The sequence below is a fragment of the Moschus berezovskii genome, chromosome 14, assembly GCF_049115385.1.
Source record: "Moschus berezovskii isolate FMDL1 chromosome 14, NW_MosBer_1.0, whole genome shotgun sequence".
In the NCBI taxonomy this organism is placed as follows: domain Eukaryota; kingdom Metazoa; phylum Chordata; class Mammalia; order Artiodactyla; family Moschidae; genus Moschus; species Moschus berezovskii.
The window spans coordinates 21860173-21879632 of record NC_142473.1 but is presented as its reverse complement, the minus strand read 5'-3'; the positions used below and the strand labels follow the sequence as shown (position 1 = coordinate 21879632).

Below are 19460 nucleotides of genomic sequence, written 5' to 3'. Positions count from 1 at the left end.
ATATTATTAATGATCTATGCATGAGAGAATTGCTGTTACATAGGAAGTAAAGCCTTGGCTATAAAATTTTGACAAATACTAGGATTGTTAAGCATATTTTGAGGTAAAATAGTCTATTGAAATCTTTTATGAGGCCCGATATGATTAGGATAAGGGAGAAAGTGAATTTATCCCGGTCTAAAGGGTGTAAAGGTGTATTAAAAAAGCAGTCTGGTAAGTCAGTAATAATAATGTGCCGATTTCGAGGAATAGTAGTAGGTGATGGGATTCCTGGTTGTAATGCACCCATAAGTTTAATAGATGCATAAACTTTCCTAAGGTCTGTTAAAAGGCACTATTTGTTAGATTTCTTTTTTATAATAAAAATAGGAGAGTTCCAAGAAGAGCAAGATTCCTCAATATGTTTTAATTCTGATTGTGTGTTTATAAGTTCTTTCAGTTCAGTCACTCAGTCGTGTCTGACTCTTTGCGACCCCATGAATCACAGCGAGCCAGGCCTCCCTGTCCATCACCAACTCCCAGAGTTCACTCAAACTCATGTCCATTGAGTCGGTGATGCCATCCAGCCATCTCATCCTCTGTCATCCCCTTCTCCTCCTGCCCCCAATCCCTCCCAGCATCAGAGTCTTTTCCAGTGAGTCAACTCTTCACATGAGGTGGCCAAAGTATTGGAGCTTCAGCTTTAGCATCAGTCCCTCCAATGAACACCCAGGACTGATCTCCTTTAGAATGGACTGGTTGGATCTCCTTGCAGTCCAAGGGACTCTCAAGAGTCTTCTCCAACACCACAGTTCAAAAGCATCAATTCTTTGGCACTCAGCTTTCTTCACAGTCCAACTCTCACATCCATACATGACCACTGGAAAAACCATAGCCTTGACTAGATGGACCTTTGTTGGCAAAGTAATGTCTCTGCTTTTTATATGCTATCTAGGTTGGTCATAAATTTCCTTCCAAGGAGTAAGCGTCTTTTAATTGCATGGCTGCAATCAGCATCTGCAGTGATTTTGGAGCCCAAAACAATAAAGTCTGACACTGTTTCCACTGTTTGCCCATCTATTTCCCATGAAGTGATGGGACCAGATGCCATGATCTTTGTTTTCTGAATGTTGAGCTTCAAGCCAACTTTTTCACTCTCCTCTTCGACTTTCATCAAGAGGCTTTATAGTTCCTCTTCACTTTCTGCCATAACGGTGGTGTCATCTGCGTATCTGAGGTTATTGATATTTCTCCCGGTTATTGATATTGATTCCAGCCTGTGCTTCTTTCAGCCCAGCGTTCCTCATGATGTACTCTGCATATAAGTTAAATAAGCAGGGTGACCATATACAGCCTTGACATACTCCTCATCCTATTTGGAACCAGTCCGTTGTTCCATGTCCGGTTCTAACTGTTGCTTCCTGACCTGCATACAGGTTTCTCAAGAGGCAGGTCAGGTGGTCTGGTATTCCCATCTCTTTCAGAATTTTCCAAAGTTTGTTGTGATCCACACGGTCAAAGGCTTTGGCATAGTCAATGAAGCAGAAATAGATGTTTTTCTGGAATTCTCTTTCTTTTTCCATGATCCAGCGGATGTTGGCAATTTGATCTCTGGTTCCTCTGCCTTTTCTAAAACCAGCTTGAACATCTGGAATTTCATGGTTCATGTATTGCTGAAGTCTGGCTTGGAGAATTTTGAGCATGACTTTACTAGCATGTGAGATGAGTGCAATTGTGCGGTAGTTTGAGCATTCTTTCAGTTCAGTTCAGTTCAGTTCATTTCAGTCGCTCAGTCGTGTCTGACTCTTTGTGACCTCATGAACCACAGCACACCAGGCCTCCCTGTCCATCATCAACTCCCGGAGTTCACTCAAATTCATGTCCATTGAGTCCGTGATGCCATCCAGCCATCTCATTCTCTATCGGCCCCGTCTCCTCCCGCCCCCAATCCCTCCTAGCATCAGACTCTTTTCCAGTGAGTCAACTCGTTGCATGAGGTGGCCAAAGTATTGGAGTTTCAGCTTTAGCATCAGTCCTTCCAATGAACACCCAGGATTGATCTCCTTTAGAATGGACTGGTTGGATCTCCTTGCAGTCCAAGGGACTCTCAAGAGTCTTCTTCAGCACCACAGTAAAAAAGCATCAATTCTCCGGCGATCCGCCTTCTTCACAGTCCAACTATTAGGTGGCCAAAATACTGGAACTTCAGCTATAGATTTGAAATGACAAAAAAATGCAAGAGGAAATGCATAAGAGAATAAAACTTTTTTTAAAAGGCAAGTTGAAATAATTGGGTTGTCAATCCACAGACCTTGAAAACATCACATCTGATATTTTATCTACCATAGATAGCATATTAAAAAGCAGAGACATTACTTTGCCAACAAAGGTCTGTCTAGTCAAGGCTATGGTTTTTCCTGTGGTCATGTATGGATGTGAGAGTTGGAATGTGAAGAAAGCTGATCACCGAAGAATTGATGCTTTTGAACTGTGGTGTTGGAGAAGACTCTTGAGAGTCCCTTGGACTGCAAGGAGATTCAACCAGTCCATTCTAAAGGAGGTCGATCCTGGGGGGAAGGACTGATGCTAAAGCTGAAACTCCAATACTTTGGCCACCTTTGCGAAGAGTTGACTCACTGGAAAAGACTCTGATGCTGGGAAGGATTGGGGGCAGAAAGAGAAGGGGATGACAGAGAATGAGATGGCTGGATGGCATCACCAACTCTATGGACATGAGTTTGAGTGAACTCCGGGAGTTGGTGATGGACAGAGAGGCCTGGTGTGCTGTGATTCATGGGGTTGCAAAGAGTCGGTCACGACTGAGCGACTGAACTGAACTGAACTGAATATAAGCAAAGGAGTGGATGGGGAATATTTTAAGAGTTATTAAGGGTTTGGGGAGGAATAAGGTATGAGGGGAAAGTTACGAAAGATACGAAAGTTACGAAAGCTTTCCAGGATACAAGAATTGCTTGGAGTAGTCTGACTAAATTTGCACTAACATGAGAAGTAGATAAGGTTGGTAAATCAGTGGAATTAGTACAGGAATAAGGAGGCTTTTGTAATGATAATAATAGATAATATTTGTTGAATGCTCTTCTGTGCCAGAAGCTGTTCTAAATGCTTTACAAATGTTAACTCATTTATTCCTAAATGTAGCTGTATGAAATAGTACTGTCATTCCCATATTTTAGATGAGAAACTGAGCACAGAGGTTCAGCAGCTTGTTCAGGATCGTACTTACACAGCTAGTAAGTACTAACACTTGAGCCCAAACAATATCATGCCATGCTTGGTGTACTTAACCACTAGACTGTGTTTTGTCTTTCTCCTACATTACTCTGGACTATACAAAAGTTATACAACCAAAGTTTTGGACATTTTATTTATACTTCCTAATAATAGAATTACCAGTTTAAGGGTAAACCCCTGTGAGAATAATACCAGTATTACCTGGCTTGTGAAAGCAAACCATGTTTGGATAATATTTCTAAAATCTATTTCACAACAGTAAAATCTGTCTCATGATTTTCACTCATTTTGCCCTAATTAGGCAAAAAGCTAACTAGAGGTAGAAAACCCAGTTTCATCATTAAAATCCTATGTGTTTTAACCTTTAGAATGTCGCTGTATTCCAACACTTTAAACGTCTGATTAACATAAGAAGAAAAGGGGAGCCACGTCAGATAGTGAGATATATTAATCCTAAAGAGGTAAGGACGTTATATTTTTTTATGATGTATAAATACCTTTATTTTTTATTCTTTTCAAGTGAAGTATAATTGCTTTACAATGTTATATTAGTTTCTGTTGTACAACAAAGTGAATAAGCTATATGTATACATATATCCACTCCATCTTAGACCTTCCTCCCACCCCACCCCCCAACCCCACCCATCTAGGTCATCACAGAGCACTGAGCTGAGCTCCTTGTGGTGTCCAGCAGGGTCCCACTATCAGTGTTACACAAAATAGTGTATATACATCAATCCTAATCTCTTAATTCATCCCACCCTCCCATTCCCCCTGTGTCCATATATCTGTTCTCTACATCTGCATCTCTACCCTTGCCCTGGAACTGGGTTAATCTGTATAACATTTCTAGATTCCACATATATGCGTTAATATATTTGTTTTACTCTTTCTGACTTACTTCACTCTTTACGACAGACTCACATCTCTACAGGTGACTCAGTCCTGTTTCTTTTTATGGCCGAGTAGATGCTGGGAGGGATTGGGGGCAGGAGGAGAAGGGGACGACAGAGAATGAGATGGCTGGATGGCATCACCGACTCTGTGGACATGAGTTTGAGTGAACTCCGGGAGTTGGTGATGGACAGGGAGGCCTGGCGTGCTATGATTCATGGGGTCGCAAAGAGTCAGACATGACTGAGCGACTGAACTGAACTGAATATTCCACTGTTTATATGTAGCATATCTTCTTTATCTATTCATCTGTCATTGGACATTTAGGTTTCCATATTCTGGCTATTGTAAATAGTGCTGCAGTGAACATTGGAGTACATGTGTCATTTTGAATTATAGTTTCTCAGGGTATATGCCTGTAGGGGATTATTGGGTCATATAATTGTTCTTTTTTAGCTCTTTAAGGCGGAGAAGGCAATGGCAAGCCACTCCAGTACTCTTGCCTAGAAAATCCCATGGATGGAGGAGCCTGGTAGGCTACAGTCCATGGGGTCACTAAGGGTTGGACACAACTGAACGACTTCACTTTCACTTTTCACTTTCACACACTGGAGAAGGAAATGGCAACCCACTCCAGTGTTCTTGCCTGGAGAATTCCAGGGATGGGGGAGCCTTGTGGGCTTCTGTCTATGGGGTCACACAGAGTTGGACACGACTGAAGTGACTTAGCAGCAGCAACAGCGGCAGCAGCAGCAGCTCTTTAAGGTGGAGCTTTTTAAATTTCCACACTGTTCTCCGCACTGGCTATATCAATTTACATTCCCATCAACAATGCAAAAGGGCTCCCTTTTCTCCACATCCTCTCCAGCATTTATTGTTTGTAGATTTTTTTTATGATGGCCATTCTGACCAGTATAAAATGATACTTCATCGTACTTTTGATTTGCATTTCTCTAATAATTAGCAATGTTGAGCATCTTTTTATGTGCCTTTTGTCATCAGTTTCTCATCTTTGGAGACGTGTCTGTTTAAGTTTTCTACCCATTTTTTTGATTGGGTTATTTGGTTTTTTTATATATATTAGGTTCAATGAGCTGTTTTTATATTTTGGAGATTAATCCTTCATTCATTGCTTTGTTTGCAAATATTTTCTCACATTCTGAGGATTGTCTTTTCATTTCATTTATGGTTTTCTTTGTGTGCAACAGCTTTTAAGTCCCACTAAAAAAAAGTTTTTTCTTAACTCAAGGAGGTGGGTCAAAAAAATCCTGCTTTTGAACTGTTGGGGGGAATGTAATACTTTGGCCTTCTGATGTGAAGAACTGACTCATTGGAAAAGACCCTGTTGCTGGGAAGAATTGAAGGCAGGAGGAGAATGGGACAATAGAGTATGAGATGGTTGGATGGCATCACCAACCTGATGGACATGGGTTTGAGCAGGCTCTGGGAGTTGGTGACGGACAGAAAACCTGGTGTGCTGTAGTCCATGGGGTTGCAAAGAGTTGGACACGACTGAGCAGCTGAACTGAACTGAAATTGATACAGCCACTATGGAGAACAGTATCAGTTCAGTCGCGTAGTCATGTCTGACTTTGCAACCCCATGAACCACAGCACGCCAGGCTTCCCTTTCCATCACCAACTCCTGGAGTTTACCCAAACTCATGTCCATTGAGTCAGTGATGCCATCCAACCATCTCATCCTCTGTCGTCCCCTTCTCCTCCTGCCTTCAATCTTTCGGCATCAGGGTCTTTTCAAATGAATCAGCTCTTTACATCAGGTGACCAAAGTATTGGAGTTTCAGGAGAACAGTATGGAGATTCCTTTAAAAGCTAGGAATAAAACTACTGTGGGTGCTTGAGTGCTCAGTCACTTCAGTCTTGTCCAACTCTTTGTGACCCTGTTGACTGAAGCCCTCTGGCCTCCTCTGTTCATGGGGATTCTCCAGGCAAGAATACTGGAGTGGTTTGCCATTTGGGGGATCTTTCTGACCCAGGGATCAAACCCACATCTCTTATGTCTCCTGCATTGGCAGGCAGGTTGTTTACCACTTGCGCCACCTGGGAAGCCCTTGTAAGTATCATATGACCCAACAATTCCACTACTGGGCATATACCCTGAGAAAACAATAATTGAAAATGATGCATGTACCCCCAGCGTTCATTGCAGCACTATTACAATAGCTAGAACAGGGAAGCAGCCTGGCTATCCATGGACAGATAGATAAAGAAACTGTGGTATATACATACAATGGAATATTACTCAGCCATAAAAAGGAATGCATTTGAGTCATTCTAATGAGGTGGATGAATCTAGAGCCTATTATACAGAGTGAAGTAAGTCAGAAAGAGAAAAACAAATATAGTATATGGACACATATATATGGAATTTAGAAAGATGGTACTGATGAACCTATTTATAGGGCAGCAGTGGCGACACAGACATTGAGAACAGACTTGTCGACACAGGAGAGAGAGGAGAGGGTGGGAAAAATGGAGAGAGTAACATGGAAACATATGCACTACCATATGTAAAATAGATGGCCAGTGGGAATTTGCTGTGTAACACAGGGGCTCAAACCAGGCCTCTGAAAACCTAGAGGGGGGGTCGGATGGGGTGGGAGGTGGAAGGGAATCTCAAGAGGGAGGGGACATAGGTATACATATGGCTGATTCATGTTGATATATGGCAGAAATCAACAAAATATTGCAAAGTAATAATCATTATCCTTCAATTAAAAATAAATAAATTAAAAGGTTAAAAATATATATATATTTAAAAAGTAAAGATCTTGCTGTGGTTTATGTCACAGAGTGGTTTTCCTATTTCCCTCTAAGAGTTTTATACTATCTAGTCTTACATTTCACTTTTCACTTTCACACATTGGAGAAGGAAATGGCAACCCACTCCAGTGTTCTTGCCTGGAGAATCCCAGGGACAGGGGAGCCTGGTGGGCTTCCGTCTATGGGGTCGCACAGAGTCGGACACGACTAAAGTGACTTAGCAGCAGCAGCAGCAGTCTTACATTTAGGTCTTTCACCCATTTTGAGTTTATTTTTGTGTATGGTGTTAGGTAGTGTTCTACTTTCATCCTTTTATATGTTGCTGTCCAGTTTTTCCAGCAACATGTATTGAAGAGGCCGTCTTTTCTCCATTGTATATCGTTGCTTCCTTTGTTGTAGATTACGTGACCATATGTCGGCAGGTTTATCTCTGGGCTTTCTATTTTGAACCACAGATCTATATTTCTGTTTTTGTGCCTATACTATACAGTCTTGATTACTGTAGCTTTGTATACTGTGAAGTCCCTTGACTTCAGGGACTTCAGGAATCAGGGAGCCTGATTCCTCAAGTTCCATATTTCTTTCTTAAGACTGATTTGACTTTCAGGATCTTTTGTGTTTCCATAGAAAATGTAAAGATTTTTCTTCCAACTCTGTGAAGAATGCCATTGGTAATTTGATAGGGAATGCACTGAATCTGTAGCTTGCTTTCGGTAGTACAGTCATTTTCACAATATTGATTTTACCAAACCAAGAACATAGTATGTCTCTTCATCTGTTTGTGCATCTTTCATTTGTTTCATTTGTGTTTTATGGTTTTCTGAGCACAGGTCTTTTGCCTCTTTTGGTAGGTATCAGTTCATTTCAGTTCAGTCACTCAGTTGTGTCCAACTCTTTGTGACCCCATGGACTGCAGCATGCCCAGTTTCCCTGTCCATCACCAACTCCCAGAGCCTGCTCAAACTCATGTCCATCAAGTCAGTGATGCCATTCAACCATCTCATCCTCTGTCGCCCCCTTCTCCTCCTGCCTTTAATCTTTTCTAGCATCAGTGTCTTTTCCAGTGAGTCAGTTCTTCACATCAGATGACCAAAATATTAGAGTTTCAGCTTCAGCATCACTCCTTCCAATGAATACTCAGGACTGATTTCCTTTAGAATTGACTGGTTTGATCTCCTTCCAGTCCAAGGGACTCTCAAGAGTCTTCTCCAACACCACAGTTCAAAGGCATCAATTCTTTGGAGCTCAGCTTTCTTTATGGTCCAACTGATATCCATATATGACTACCAAAAAAACCATAGCTTTGACTAGACAGACCTTTATTGGAAAACCTAGCTATTTTATACTTTTTGTTGCAATGGTAAATGGAATCGTTTCCTTAATATCTCTTTATGATTTTTTTTGTTAGTATATAGGAATGCAAGATTTCTGTGTGTTAATTTTGTAACTTGCAGCTTTACTGAATTCATTGATGAGCTCTAGTAGTTTTCCAGCAGGATGGCAGAATAGACAAAACCTTATGTGCACCAGGACCCAGAGGCCCCACAGAGACTGAGTCAGACCTTTGAGTGTTTGAGTGTCTCCTGTGGAGGTACAGGTCAGCAGTGGCCTGCCACAGGGACAGGGGCACTGGCTGCAGAAGACCTGGGTCACACAGGGTTACCCACCACAGAGCCTCCAAGAAGATGACCCACAATCTGCAGAACTATTATACCAAAGAAATTCTCACACTGTTGAGAAAGTTGTAGGACCCACAACGGATTTCCCAACCTGGGGATCTGGCAAAGAGACTGAGAACCCCCAGGGAATTTGACTTTGGAGGCCAGTGGGATTTGATTACAGAACTTCCACAGGACTGTGGAAACCTACTCTTGGAGGGCACAAAGAAAGCCAAGTGTGCACGAGGAGAAAGGAGCAGTGGCCCCACAAGAGACTGAGGCATACTTGCCTGTGAGTTTCCAGTGGAGGCTGGGTCGACAGTTTGGCCTCAGGCCAAACAACAGGGAGGGAAAATAGCTCCACCCATCAACAGAAAATCAATAGAAAATTAGATTAAAGATTTACTGAGCATGTTCCCATCAGAACAAATCCCAGTTTTACCCACAGTCAGTCTCTCCCATCAGGAAGCTTCCATAAGCCTCTTATCCTTCATTAGCAGAGGGCAGACAGAAAGAAAACCACAATCACAGAAAATTAGCCAAACTGATCACATGGACCAGAGCCTGTCTAACTCAGTGAAACCATGAGCCATGCCGTGTAGGGCCACCCAAGACGGATGAGTCATGATGGAGAGTTTTGACAAAACGTGGTCCACTGGAAGGAGAATGGGAATGTCAAACCACTTCAGTATTCTTGCCTTGAGAATACCATTAACAGTATGAAAAGGCAAAAAGATAGAACACTGAAAGATGAACTCCCCAGGTTAGTAGGTGCCCAATATGCTACTGGAGAAAAGTGGAGAAATAACTCCAGAACGAATGAAGAGACGGAACCAAAGCGAAAACAACACCCAGTTGTGGATGTGACTGGTGATGGAAGTAAAGTCCGATGCTGTAAAGAAGAATATTGCATAGGAACCTGGAATGTTAGGTCCATGAATCAAGGCAAATCGGAAGTGGTCAAACAGGAGATGGCAAGAGTAAATATCGACATTTTAGGAATTAGTGAACTAAAATGGACTGGAATGGGTGAATTTAATTCAGATGACCATTACATCTACTACTGTGGTCAAGAATTCCTCAGAAGAAATGGAATAACCCTCATAGTCAACAAAAGAATCTGAACTGCAGTACTTGGTTGCAATCTCAAAAAAGAATGATCTCTGTTCATTTCCAAGGCAAACCATTCAGTATCACAATAATCCAAGTCTGTGCCACTTGGATTCAGCAACTGCTAATGCTGAAGAAGCTGAAGTTGAATGGTTCTGTAATGACCTACAAGACCTTCTAAAACTAACACCAAAGAATATGTCCTTTTCATTGTAGGGGACTGGAATGCAGAAGTAGGAAGTCAAGAGATACCTAGAATAACAGGCAAGTTTAGCCTTGGAGTAAAAATGAGGCAGGGCAAAGGCTCACAAGAGTTTTGCTAAGAGAACGCACTGGTCATAGCAAACACCTTCTTCCAACAACACAAGAGATGACTCTACACATGGACATCACCAGATGGTCAATACTGAAATCAGATTGATTATATTCTTTACAGTCAGAGATAGAGAAACTCTATACAATCAGCAAAAACAAGACCAGGAGCTGACTGTGGCTCAGATCATGAACACCTTATTGCCAAATCCAGGCTTAAATTGAAGAAAGTAGGGAAAACCAATAGACTATGCACGTATGACCTAAATCAAATCCCTTACAATTATACAGTGGAAATGACAAATAGATTCAAGGGATTAGATATGATAGACAGATGCCTGAAGAACTATGGGCAGAGGTTCATGACATTGTATAGGAGGCAGTGATCAAAACTATCCCCAAGAAATAGAGATGCAAAAAGGCAAAATGGTTTTCTGAGGAGGTCTTACAAATAGCTAAAAAAGAAGAGAAGTTAAAAGCAAAGGATAAAAGGAAAGATATATCCATTTAAATGCAGAGTTCCAAAGAACAGCAAGGAGAGATAAGAAAGCCTTCTTCAGTAATCAATAAAAAGAAATAGAGGGAAACAATAGAAAGGAGAAGACTAGAGATCTTTTCACGAAAATTAAAGATACCAAGGGAATATTTCATGCAAAGATGGGCACAATAAGGACAGAAATGGTATGGACCTAACAGAAGCAGAAGATATTAAGAAGAGGTGGCAAGAATACACAGAAGAACTGTACAAAAAAGATCTTCATGACCCAGATAACCACAATGGTGTGATCACTCACCTAGAGCCAGATGTCCTGGAGTGCGAAGTCAAGTGGACCTTAGGAAGTATCACTACAAACAAAGCTAGTGGAGGTGATGGAATTCCAGCTGAGCTATTCAAATCTAGAAGATGATGCTGTGAAAGTGCTGCACTCAATATGCCAGCAAATTTGGAAAACTCATCCATGGTCACAGGACTGGAAAAGTCAGTTTTCTTTTTTTTTTCAATTTATTTATTTTAATTGGAGGCTAATTACTTTACATTATTGTATTGGTTTTGCCATACTTTCAATCCCAAAGGCAATGCCAAAGAATGTTCAAACTACTGCACAATTGCACTCATCTCACACACTAACAAAATAATGCTCAAAATTCTCCAAGCTAGGCTTCAACAGTATGTGAACTGAGAACTTCCAGATGTTCAAGCTGGATTTAGAAAAGGCAGAGGAACTAGTGATCAAATTGTCAACATCCATTGAATCAGAGAAAAAGCAAGAGAGTTCAAGAAAAACATCTATTTCTGTTTTATTGACTACGCCAAAGACTTTGACTGTATGGATCACAACAATCTGTGGAAAATTCTTCAAGAGATGGGAATACCAGACCACCTTACCTGCCTCCTGAAAAATCTGTATGCAGGTCAAGAAACAACAGTTATAACCAGGACTTGTTCCAAATTGTGAAAAGAGTATGTCAAGACTGTATATTGTCACCCTGCTTATTTAACTTATATGCAGAATACATCATGCAAAATGCCAGGCTGGGTGAAGCACATGCTGTTATCAAGATTGCCAGGAGACATATCAATAACCTCAGATATGCAGATGACACCAAATAGATGGGGAAACAATGTAAGCAGTGACAGACTTTTTCTTGGCTTCAAAATCACTGCAGATGGTGGCTGCAACCATAAAATTAAAAGACACTTGCTCTTGGAAAAGCTGTGGCTAACCTAGACAGCATATTAAAAAGCAGAGACATTGCTTTGCCAAGAAAGGTTAATCTAGTCAAAGCTATGGTTTTTCCAGTAGTCTTGTATGGATGTGAGAGTTGGACCATAAAGAAAGCTGAGCATTGAAGAATTGATGCTTTTGAGCTGTGATGTTGGAGAAAACTCTTGAGAGTTCCTTGGACTGCAAGAGATTCCAACCAGTCAATCCCAAAGGAAATCAGTCCTGAATATTCATTGGAAGAACTGATGCTGAAGCTCCAAATCTTTAGCTACCTGATGCGAAGATTGACTCATTGGAAAAGATCCTGATGCTGGGAAAGATTGAAGGCAGGAGGAGAAGGGGACGACAGAGGATGAGAAGGTTGTATGGCATCACCAACTTAATTGACATGAGTCTGAGCAAGCTCTGGGAGTTGGTGATGGACAGGGAAACCTGGCGTGCTGCAGTCCATGGGGTCGTAAAGATTCGGTCGTGATTGAGCCACTGAACTGAACTGAGCTGGGTAGTTTTCTGGTGGTATCTTTAGGATTTTCCAGGTGTCACATGATGTCATCTGCAACAGTGACAATTTTACTTCTCCAGTTTGGATTACTTTTATTTCTTGTCTCCAGTTGCCATGGCTAGGACTTCTAAAACTATTTTTTTTAAAAGTTCAAGGGCTAGGACTTCTAAAACTATTTCAAAACAAATTTCAAGGGTCTATGTCCTTTTCTTGTTCCTGATCCTAAAGGAAATGCTTTCAGTTTTTCACCAGTTAGAATGTTGTTAGTTGTGGGTTTGTTGTTTATGGCTCCTATTATATTGAGGTAGTTTCCCTCTATGCCCATTTTCTGGAGAATTTTTATGATAAATAGGTGCTAAATTTTGTTAAAAACATTATCTGCATCTCTTGAGATGATCATATTATTTTTAATCTTTACTTTTTAATATGGTATATCACATTGATTGATTTGTATATATTGAAGAATCATTACATCCTTTGGATAAATTCCACTTGAAAATGGTATACTATGCTTTTAATGTGCTGTGTGGGATTCTGTTTACTAGTATTATGTTGGGGATTTTTGCATCTATGTTCATTAATGTTATTGGTCTATAATTTTCCTTTTTTGTGATATGTTCGTCTGCTTTTGGTATGAGGGTGATAGTGATAATGGCCTTGTGGAATGAATTTGGGAGTTTTTCTCCCTCTGTAGTTTTTTGGAAGACTTTTGAAGGATAGGTGTTAGCTTTTCTCTAAATGTTTGATAGAATTTTCCTATGAAGCTATTTGGTCATAGACTTTTGTTTGTTGGAAGAGTTTTAATTATAGTTTTAATTTCATTACTTGTGATTGGTCTGTTAATATTTTCTAATTCTTCCTGGTTCAGTCTGTGAAAATGTGCCTTTCCAAGAATTTGTTCATTTCTTCCAGGCTGTCAGTTTTATTGGCATATAGTTGCTTGTAGTAGTCTCTTATGATCCTTTGTATTTCTGCGAACGATTCACTTACAGTTTCTCCTTTTTCATTCCTAATTTTGTTGATTTGAGCCCTGTCCCTTTTTTTTGAAGAAGAACTACCATTCTGATAGTGTGGGATATCTCATTGTGGATTTGACTTGCATTTCTCTAATGATTAGCAATGTTGAGCACCTTTTCTTTTACATCTAAAAGAGCTAGAAAAAGAAAAAACCCAAAATTAATGGAATGAAATCATGAAGATCAGAGCAGAAATTAATGAAATAGAAACCAAAAAAAAAAAAAAACAAAAACAGGAAAGATTAATGAAACTAAGAGGTGTTACTTTGAGAAAAACTAAACTGATGACACATTATCCAGACACATCAAGAGAAAGAGAGAGCTCTTTTTTTTTTTTTGGTAATTAATTTATTTTTATTGGAGGCAAATTATTTTACAATATTATATTGGTTGGTTTTGCCATACATTGACATGAATTCGCCCCGGGTTTACATAAGTTCCCCCTCCTGAACCGCCCTCCCACCTCCCTCTTCCCTTTATCCTCCCTCTGGGTCATCCCCACATGCCAGCCCCGAGCATCCTATAACATGCATTGACCCTGAACTAGTGATTCGTTTCACACATGACAACATACGTGTTTCAATGCCATTCTCCCAAATCATCCCACCCTCACCCTCTCCCATAGAGTCCCAAAGACTGTTCTATACATCTGTGTCTCTTTTGCTGTCTTGTATACAGGGTTATCATTTGCATCTTTCTAAATTCCATATATATGCGTTAGTATACTGTATTGGTGTTTTTCTTTCTGGCTTACTTCACTCTGTATAATAGGCTCCAGTTTCATCCACCTCATTAGAACTGATACAAATGTATTCTTTTTAATGGCTGAATAATACTCCATTGTGTATATGTACCAAAGCTTTCTTATCCATTTGTCTGCAGATGGACATCTAGGTTGCTTCCATGTCCTGGCTATTATAAACAGTGCTGCAATGAACATTGGAGTACATGTGTCTCTTTCAATTCTGGTTTCCTTGGTGTGTATGCCCAGGAGTGCGATTGCTGGATCATATGGCAGTTCTATTTCCAGTTTTTTGAGGAATCTCCACACTGTTCTCCATAGTGGCTGTACTAGTTTGCATTCCCACCAACAGTGTAAGAGGGTTCCTTTCTCTCCACATCCTCTCCAGCATTTATTGCATGTAGACTTTTGGATAGCAGCCATTCTGACTGGAGTGAAATGGTATCTCATTGTGGTTTTGATTTGCATTTCTCTGATTATGAGGGATGTTGAGACTTTTTTCATGTGTTTGTTAGCCACCTGTATGTCTTCTTTGGAGAAATGTCTGTTTAGTTCTTTGGCCCATTTTTTGATTGGGTCATTTATTTTACTGGAATTGAGCTGCAGGAGCTGCTTGTATATTTTGGAGATTAATCCTTTATCAGTTGCTTCATTTGCTATTATTTTCTCCCATTCTGAAGGCTGTCTTTTCACCTTGCTTATAGTTTCCTTTGCTGTGCAGAAGCTTTTGACTTTAATTAGGTCCCATTTGTTTATTTTTGCGTTTATTTCCAATATTCTGGGAGGTGGGTCATGGAGGATCCTGCTGTGATTTATGTTGGAGAGTGTTTTGCCGACGTTCTCCTCTAGGAGTTTTATAGTTTCTGGTCTTACATTTAGCTCTCTAATCCATTTTGAATTTATTTTTGTGTATGGTGTTAGGAAGTGTTCTAGTTTCATTCTTTTACACGTGGCTGACCAGTTTTCCCAGCACCACTTGTTAAAGAGACTGTCTTTTCTCCATTTTATATTCTTGCCTCCTTTGTCAAAGATGAGGTGTCCATAGGTGAGTGGATTTATCTCTGGGCTTTCTATTTTGTTCCATTGATCTATATTTCTGTCTTCTGCCAGTACCATACTGTCTTGATGACTGTGGCTTTGTAGTAGAGCCTGAAGTCCGGCAGGCTAATTCCCCCAGTTCCATTTTTCTTCCTCAAGATTGCTTTGGCTATTCGAGGTTTTTTGTATTTCCATATAAATTGTGAGATTATTTGTTCTAGTTCTGTGAAAAATATCGTTGGTAGCTTGATAGGGATTGCATTGAATGTATAAATTACTTTGGGTAGTATACTCATTTTTACAATATTTATTCTTCCAATCCATGAACATGGTATATTTCTCCATCTATTAGTGTCCTCTTTGATTGCTTTCAGTAGTGTTTTATAGTTTTCTATGTACAAGTCTTTTGTTTCCTTAGGTAGATATATTCCTAAGTATTTAATTCTTTTTGTTGCAACAGTGAATGGAATAGTTTCCTTCATTTCTCTTTCTATTTTCTCATTATTAGTGTATAGGAATGCAAGGGATTTCTGTGTGTTGATTTTATATCCTGCAACATTACTGTAATCATTGATTAGCTCTACTAGTTTTCTGGTAGACTCTCTAGGGTTTTCTGTGTAGAGGATCATGTCATCAGCGAACAGTGAAAGTTTTACTTCTTCTTTTCCAATTTGGATTCCTTTTATGTCTTTTTCTGCTCTGATTGCTGTGGCCAAAACTTCCAGAACTATGTTGAATAGTAGTGGTGAGAGTGGGCACCCTTGTCTTGTTCCTGACTTTAGGGGAAATGCTTTCAGTTTTTCACCATTGAGGATAATGTTTGCTGTGGGTTTGTCATATATAGCTTTTATTATGTTGAGGTATGTCCCTTCTATTCCCACTTTCTGGAGGGTTTTTATCATAAATGGATGTTGAATTTTGTCAAAGGCTTTCTCTGCATCTATTGAGATAATCATATGATTTTTATTTTTCAGTTTGTTAATGTGGTGTATTACGTTGATTGATTTGCGGATATTGAAGAATCCTTGCATTCCTGGGATAAAGCCCACTTGGTCATGATGTATGATCTTCTTAATATGTTGTTGGATTCTGATTGCTAGAATTTTGTTAAGGATTTTTGCATCTATGTTCATCAGTGATATTGGCCTGTAGTTTTCTTTTTTTGTGGGGTCTTTACCAGGTTTTGGGATTAGGGTGATGGTGGCCTCATAGAATGAGTTTGGAAGTTTCCCTTCCTCAGCAATTTTCTGGAAGAGTTTGAGTAGAATAGGTGTTAGCTCTTCTCTAAATTTTTGGTAGAATTCGGCTGTGAAGCTGTCTGGACCTGGGCTTTTGTTTGCTGGAAGATTCTTGATTACAGCCTCTAGTTCCGTGCTTGTGATGGGTCTGTTCAGATTTTCTGTTTCTTCCTGGTTCAGTTTTGGAAAGTTGTACTTTTCCAGGAATTTTTCCATTTCTTCCAGGTTATTCATTTTATTGCCATATAATTGCTGATAGTATTCTCTAATAATCCTTTGTATTTCTGTGTTGTCAGTTGTGATCTCTCCATTTTCATTTCTAATTTTATTGATTTGGTTCTTCTCCCTTTGTTTCTTGATAAGTCTGGCTAGCGGTTTGTCAATTTTATTTACTTTCTCAAAGAACCAGCTTTTGGCTTTGTTGATTTTTGCTATGGTCTCTTTTGTTTCTTTTGCATTTATCTCTGCCCTAATTTTTACCATTTCTTTCCTTCTACTGACCCTGGGGTTCTTCATTTCTTCCTTTTCTAGTTGCTTTAGATGTAGAGTTAGGTTATTTAGTTGACTTTTTTCTTGTTTCTTGATGTGTGCCTGTATTGCTATGAACTTCCCCCTTAGCACTGCTTTTACAGTGTCCCAGAGGTTTTGGGTTGTTGTGTTTTCATTTTCATTCATTTCTATGCATATTTTGATTTCTCTTTTGATTTCTTCTATGATTTGTTCATTATTCAGCAGCGTGTTGTTCAGCCTCCATATGTTGGCATTTTTAATAGTTTTTCTCCCGTAATTGAGATCTAATCTTACTGCATTGTGGTCAGAAAAGATACATGGAATGATTTCAACTTTTTTGAATTTACCAAGGCTAGATTTATGGCCCAGGATGTGATCTATCCTGGAAAAGGTTCTGTGTGCGCTTGAGAAAAAGGTGAAATTCATTGTTTTGGGGTGAAATATCCTATAGATATCTATTAGGTCTAACTGGTCTATTGTATCATTTAAAGTTTGTGTTTCCTTGTTAATTTTCTGTTTAGTTGATCTATCCATAGATGTAAGTGGGGTGTTAAAATCTCCCACTATTATTGCATTATTGTTAATTTCCCCTTTCATACTTGTTAGTAATTGTCTTACATATTGTGGTGCTCCTATGTTGGGAGCATAAATATTTATAATTGTTATATCTTCATCTTGGATTGATCCTTTGATCATTATGTAGTTTCCTTCTTTGTCTCTTTTCACAGCCTTTGTTTTAAAGTCTATTTTATCTGATATGAGTATTGCTACTCCTGCTTTCTTTTGGTCTCTATTTGCATGGAATATCTTTTTCCAGCCCTTTACTTTCAGTCTGTATGTGTCCCTCGTTTTGAGGTGGGTCTCTTGCAGACAACATATATGGGGGTCTTGTTTTTGTATCCATTCAGCCAGCCTTTGTCTTTTGGTTGGGGCATTCAACCCATTTACGTTTAAGGTAATTATTGATAAGTACGATCCCGTAGCCATTTTCTTTATTGCCTTGGGTTCTAGTTTATACACCCTTTCTGTGTTTCCTGTCTAGAAAAGATCCTTTAGCATTTGTTGGAGAGCTGGTTTGGTAATGCTGAATTCTCTCAGCTTTTGCTTGTCTGTAAAGCTTTTGATTTCTCCTTCATATTTGAATGAGATCCTTGCTGGGTACAGTAGTCTGGGCTTTAGGTTATTTTCTTTCATCACTTTAAGTATGTCTTGCCATTCCCTCCTGGCCTGAAGAGTTTCTGTTGAAAGATCAGCTGTTATCCTTATGGGAATCCCCTTGTGTGTTATTTGCTGTTTTTCCCTTGCTGCTTTTAATATTTGTTCTTTGTGTTTGATCTTTGTTAATTTGATTAATATGTGTCTTGGAGTATTTCGCCTTGGGTTTATCCTGTTGGGGACTCTCTGGGTTTCTTGGACTTGGGTGATTATTTCTTTCCCCATTTTAGGGAAGTTTTCAACTATTATCTCCTCAAGTATTCTCTCATGGTCTTTCTTTTTGTCTTCTTCTTCTGGGACTCCTATGATTCGAATGTTGGAGCGTTTAACATTGTCCCAGAGGTCTCTAATATTGTTCTCATTTCTTTCAATTTGGTTTTCTTTTTTCCTCTCTGTTTCATTTATTTCTACAATTCTATCTTCTAGCTCGCTTATCCTGTCTTCTGCCTCTGTTATTCTACTGTTTGTTCCCTCCAGAGTGTTTCTGATCTCATCTATTGCATTATTCATTGTATATTGACTCTTTTTTATTTCCTCTAAGTCCTTCTTAAACCTTTCTTCCATCTTCTCAATCCTTTTCTCCAGGTTATTTATCTGTAACTCCATTTTGCTTTCAAGATTTTGAATCATTTTCACCAGCAAAATTCGTAATTCTTTATCAGGTATATTCCCTATATCTTCCTCTTTTGTTTGTGTTGGTGGGCATTTATCTTGTTCCTTTACTTGCTTGGTATTTCTCTGCCTCTTCATCTTGCTTATAATGCTTTGCTTGGGGTGGCCTTTCCCTCTTCTGGCCGTTTGTGGAGATCTCTTTATTATGTAGTTTCCTCTCTGTGTGTGGGGTTGGACAGGTGACTTGTCAAAGTTCCCTGGTTATGGAAGCTTGTGTCGGTGTTCTGGTGGGTGGAGCTGGATTTGTTCTCTCTGGAGTGCAATGAAGTGTCCAGTAATAAGTTATGAGATGTCAGTGGGTTTGGAGTGACTTTGGGCAGCCTGTATATTGAAGCTCAGGGCTAGTTTCCTGTGTTACTGGAGAATTTGCATGGTATGTCTTGCTCTGGAACTTGTTGACCCTTGGGTGGTGCTTGGTTTTAGTGTAGGTATGGAGACGTTTGATGAGCTCCTATCGATTAATGTTCCCTGGAGTCAGGAGTTCTCTGGTGTTCTCAGGATTCGGCCTTAAGCCTCTTGCCTCTGGTTTTTGGTCTTATTCTTGGAGTAGCCTCTAGACGTCTCTATCTGTCATTTCCAAGGTGGTTCCCTCTGTTTTAGCTTCTGTTTGCTGGTCTCTTCAGTGTCTGATACTAGGGGGTGGGTGGACACTTTTTAAGGCTCAGTTGTTCAGTCCTGTTCTGGGAAGGGAGGAACGTTGCAGACGAATATCTCTGGCGTCTGTGGGGAGTGCTCGCAGCGTCTCAGCCACACTGGGTTTGCCCCCGCTCACAGCACGTATGCTGTCCCAGTCTACACTGCGCAGGCTCTAG

The 19460-nt window shown here is 39.9% G+C and overlaps 1 protein-coding gene across 2 annotated transcripts in view; it reads left to right on the top strand.

Moving 5' to 3' along the window:
• C14H11orf65 (chromosome 14 C11orf65 homolog) overlaps positions 1 to 19460 on the top strand; it is a 70387-nt gene that overhangs the window by 8800 nt on the left and 42127 nt on the right. For both annotated transcript variants that reach the window (XM_055422982.2, XM_055422981.2), the window contains exon 2: positions 3600 to 3692. In XM_055422982.2, coding sequence (XP_055278957.2) covers positions 3600 to 3692 — 93 coding nt within the window. The remainder of the gene's footprint in view (positions 1 to 3599; positions 3693 to 19460) is intronic.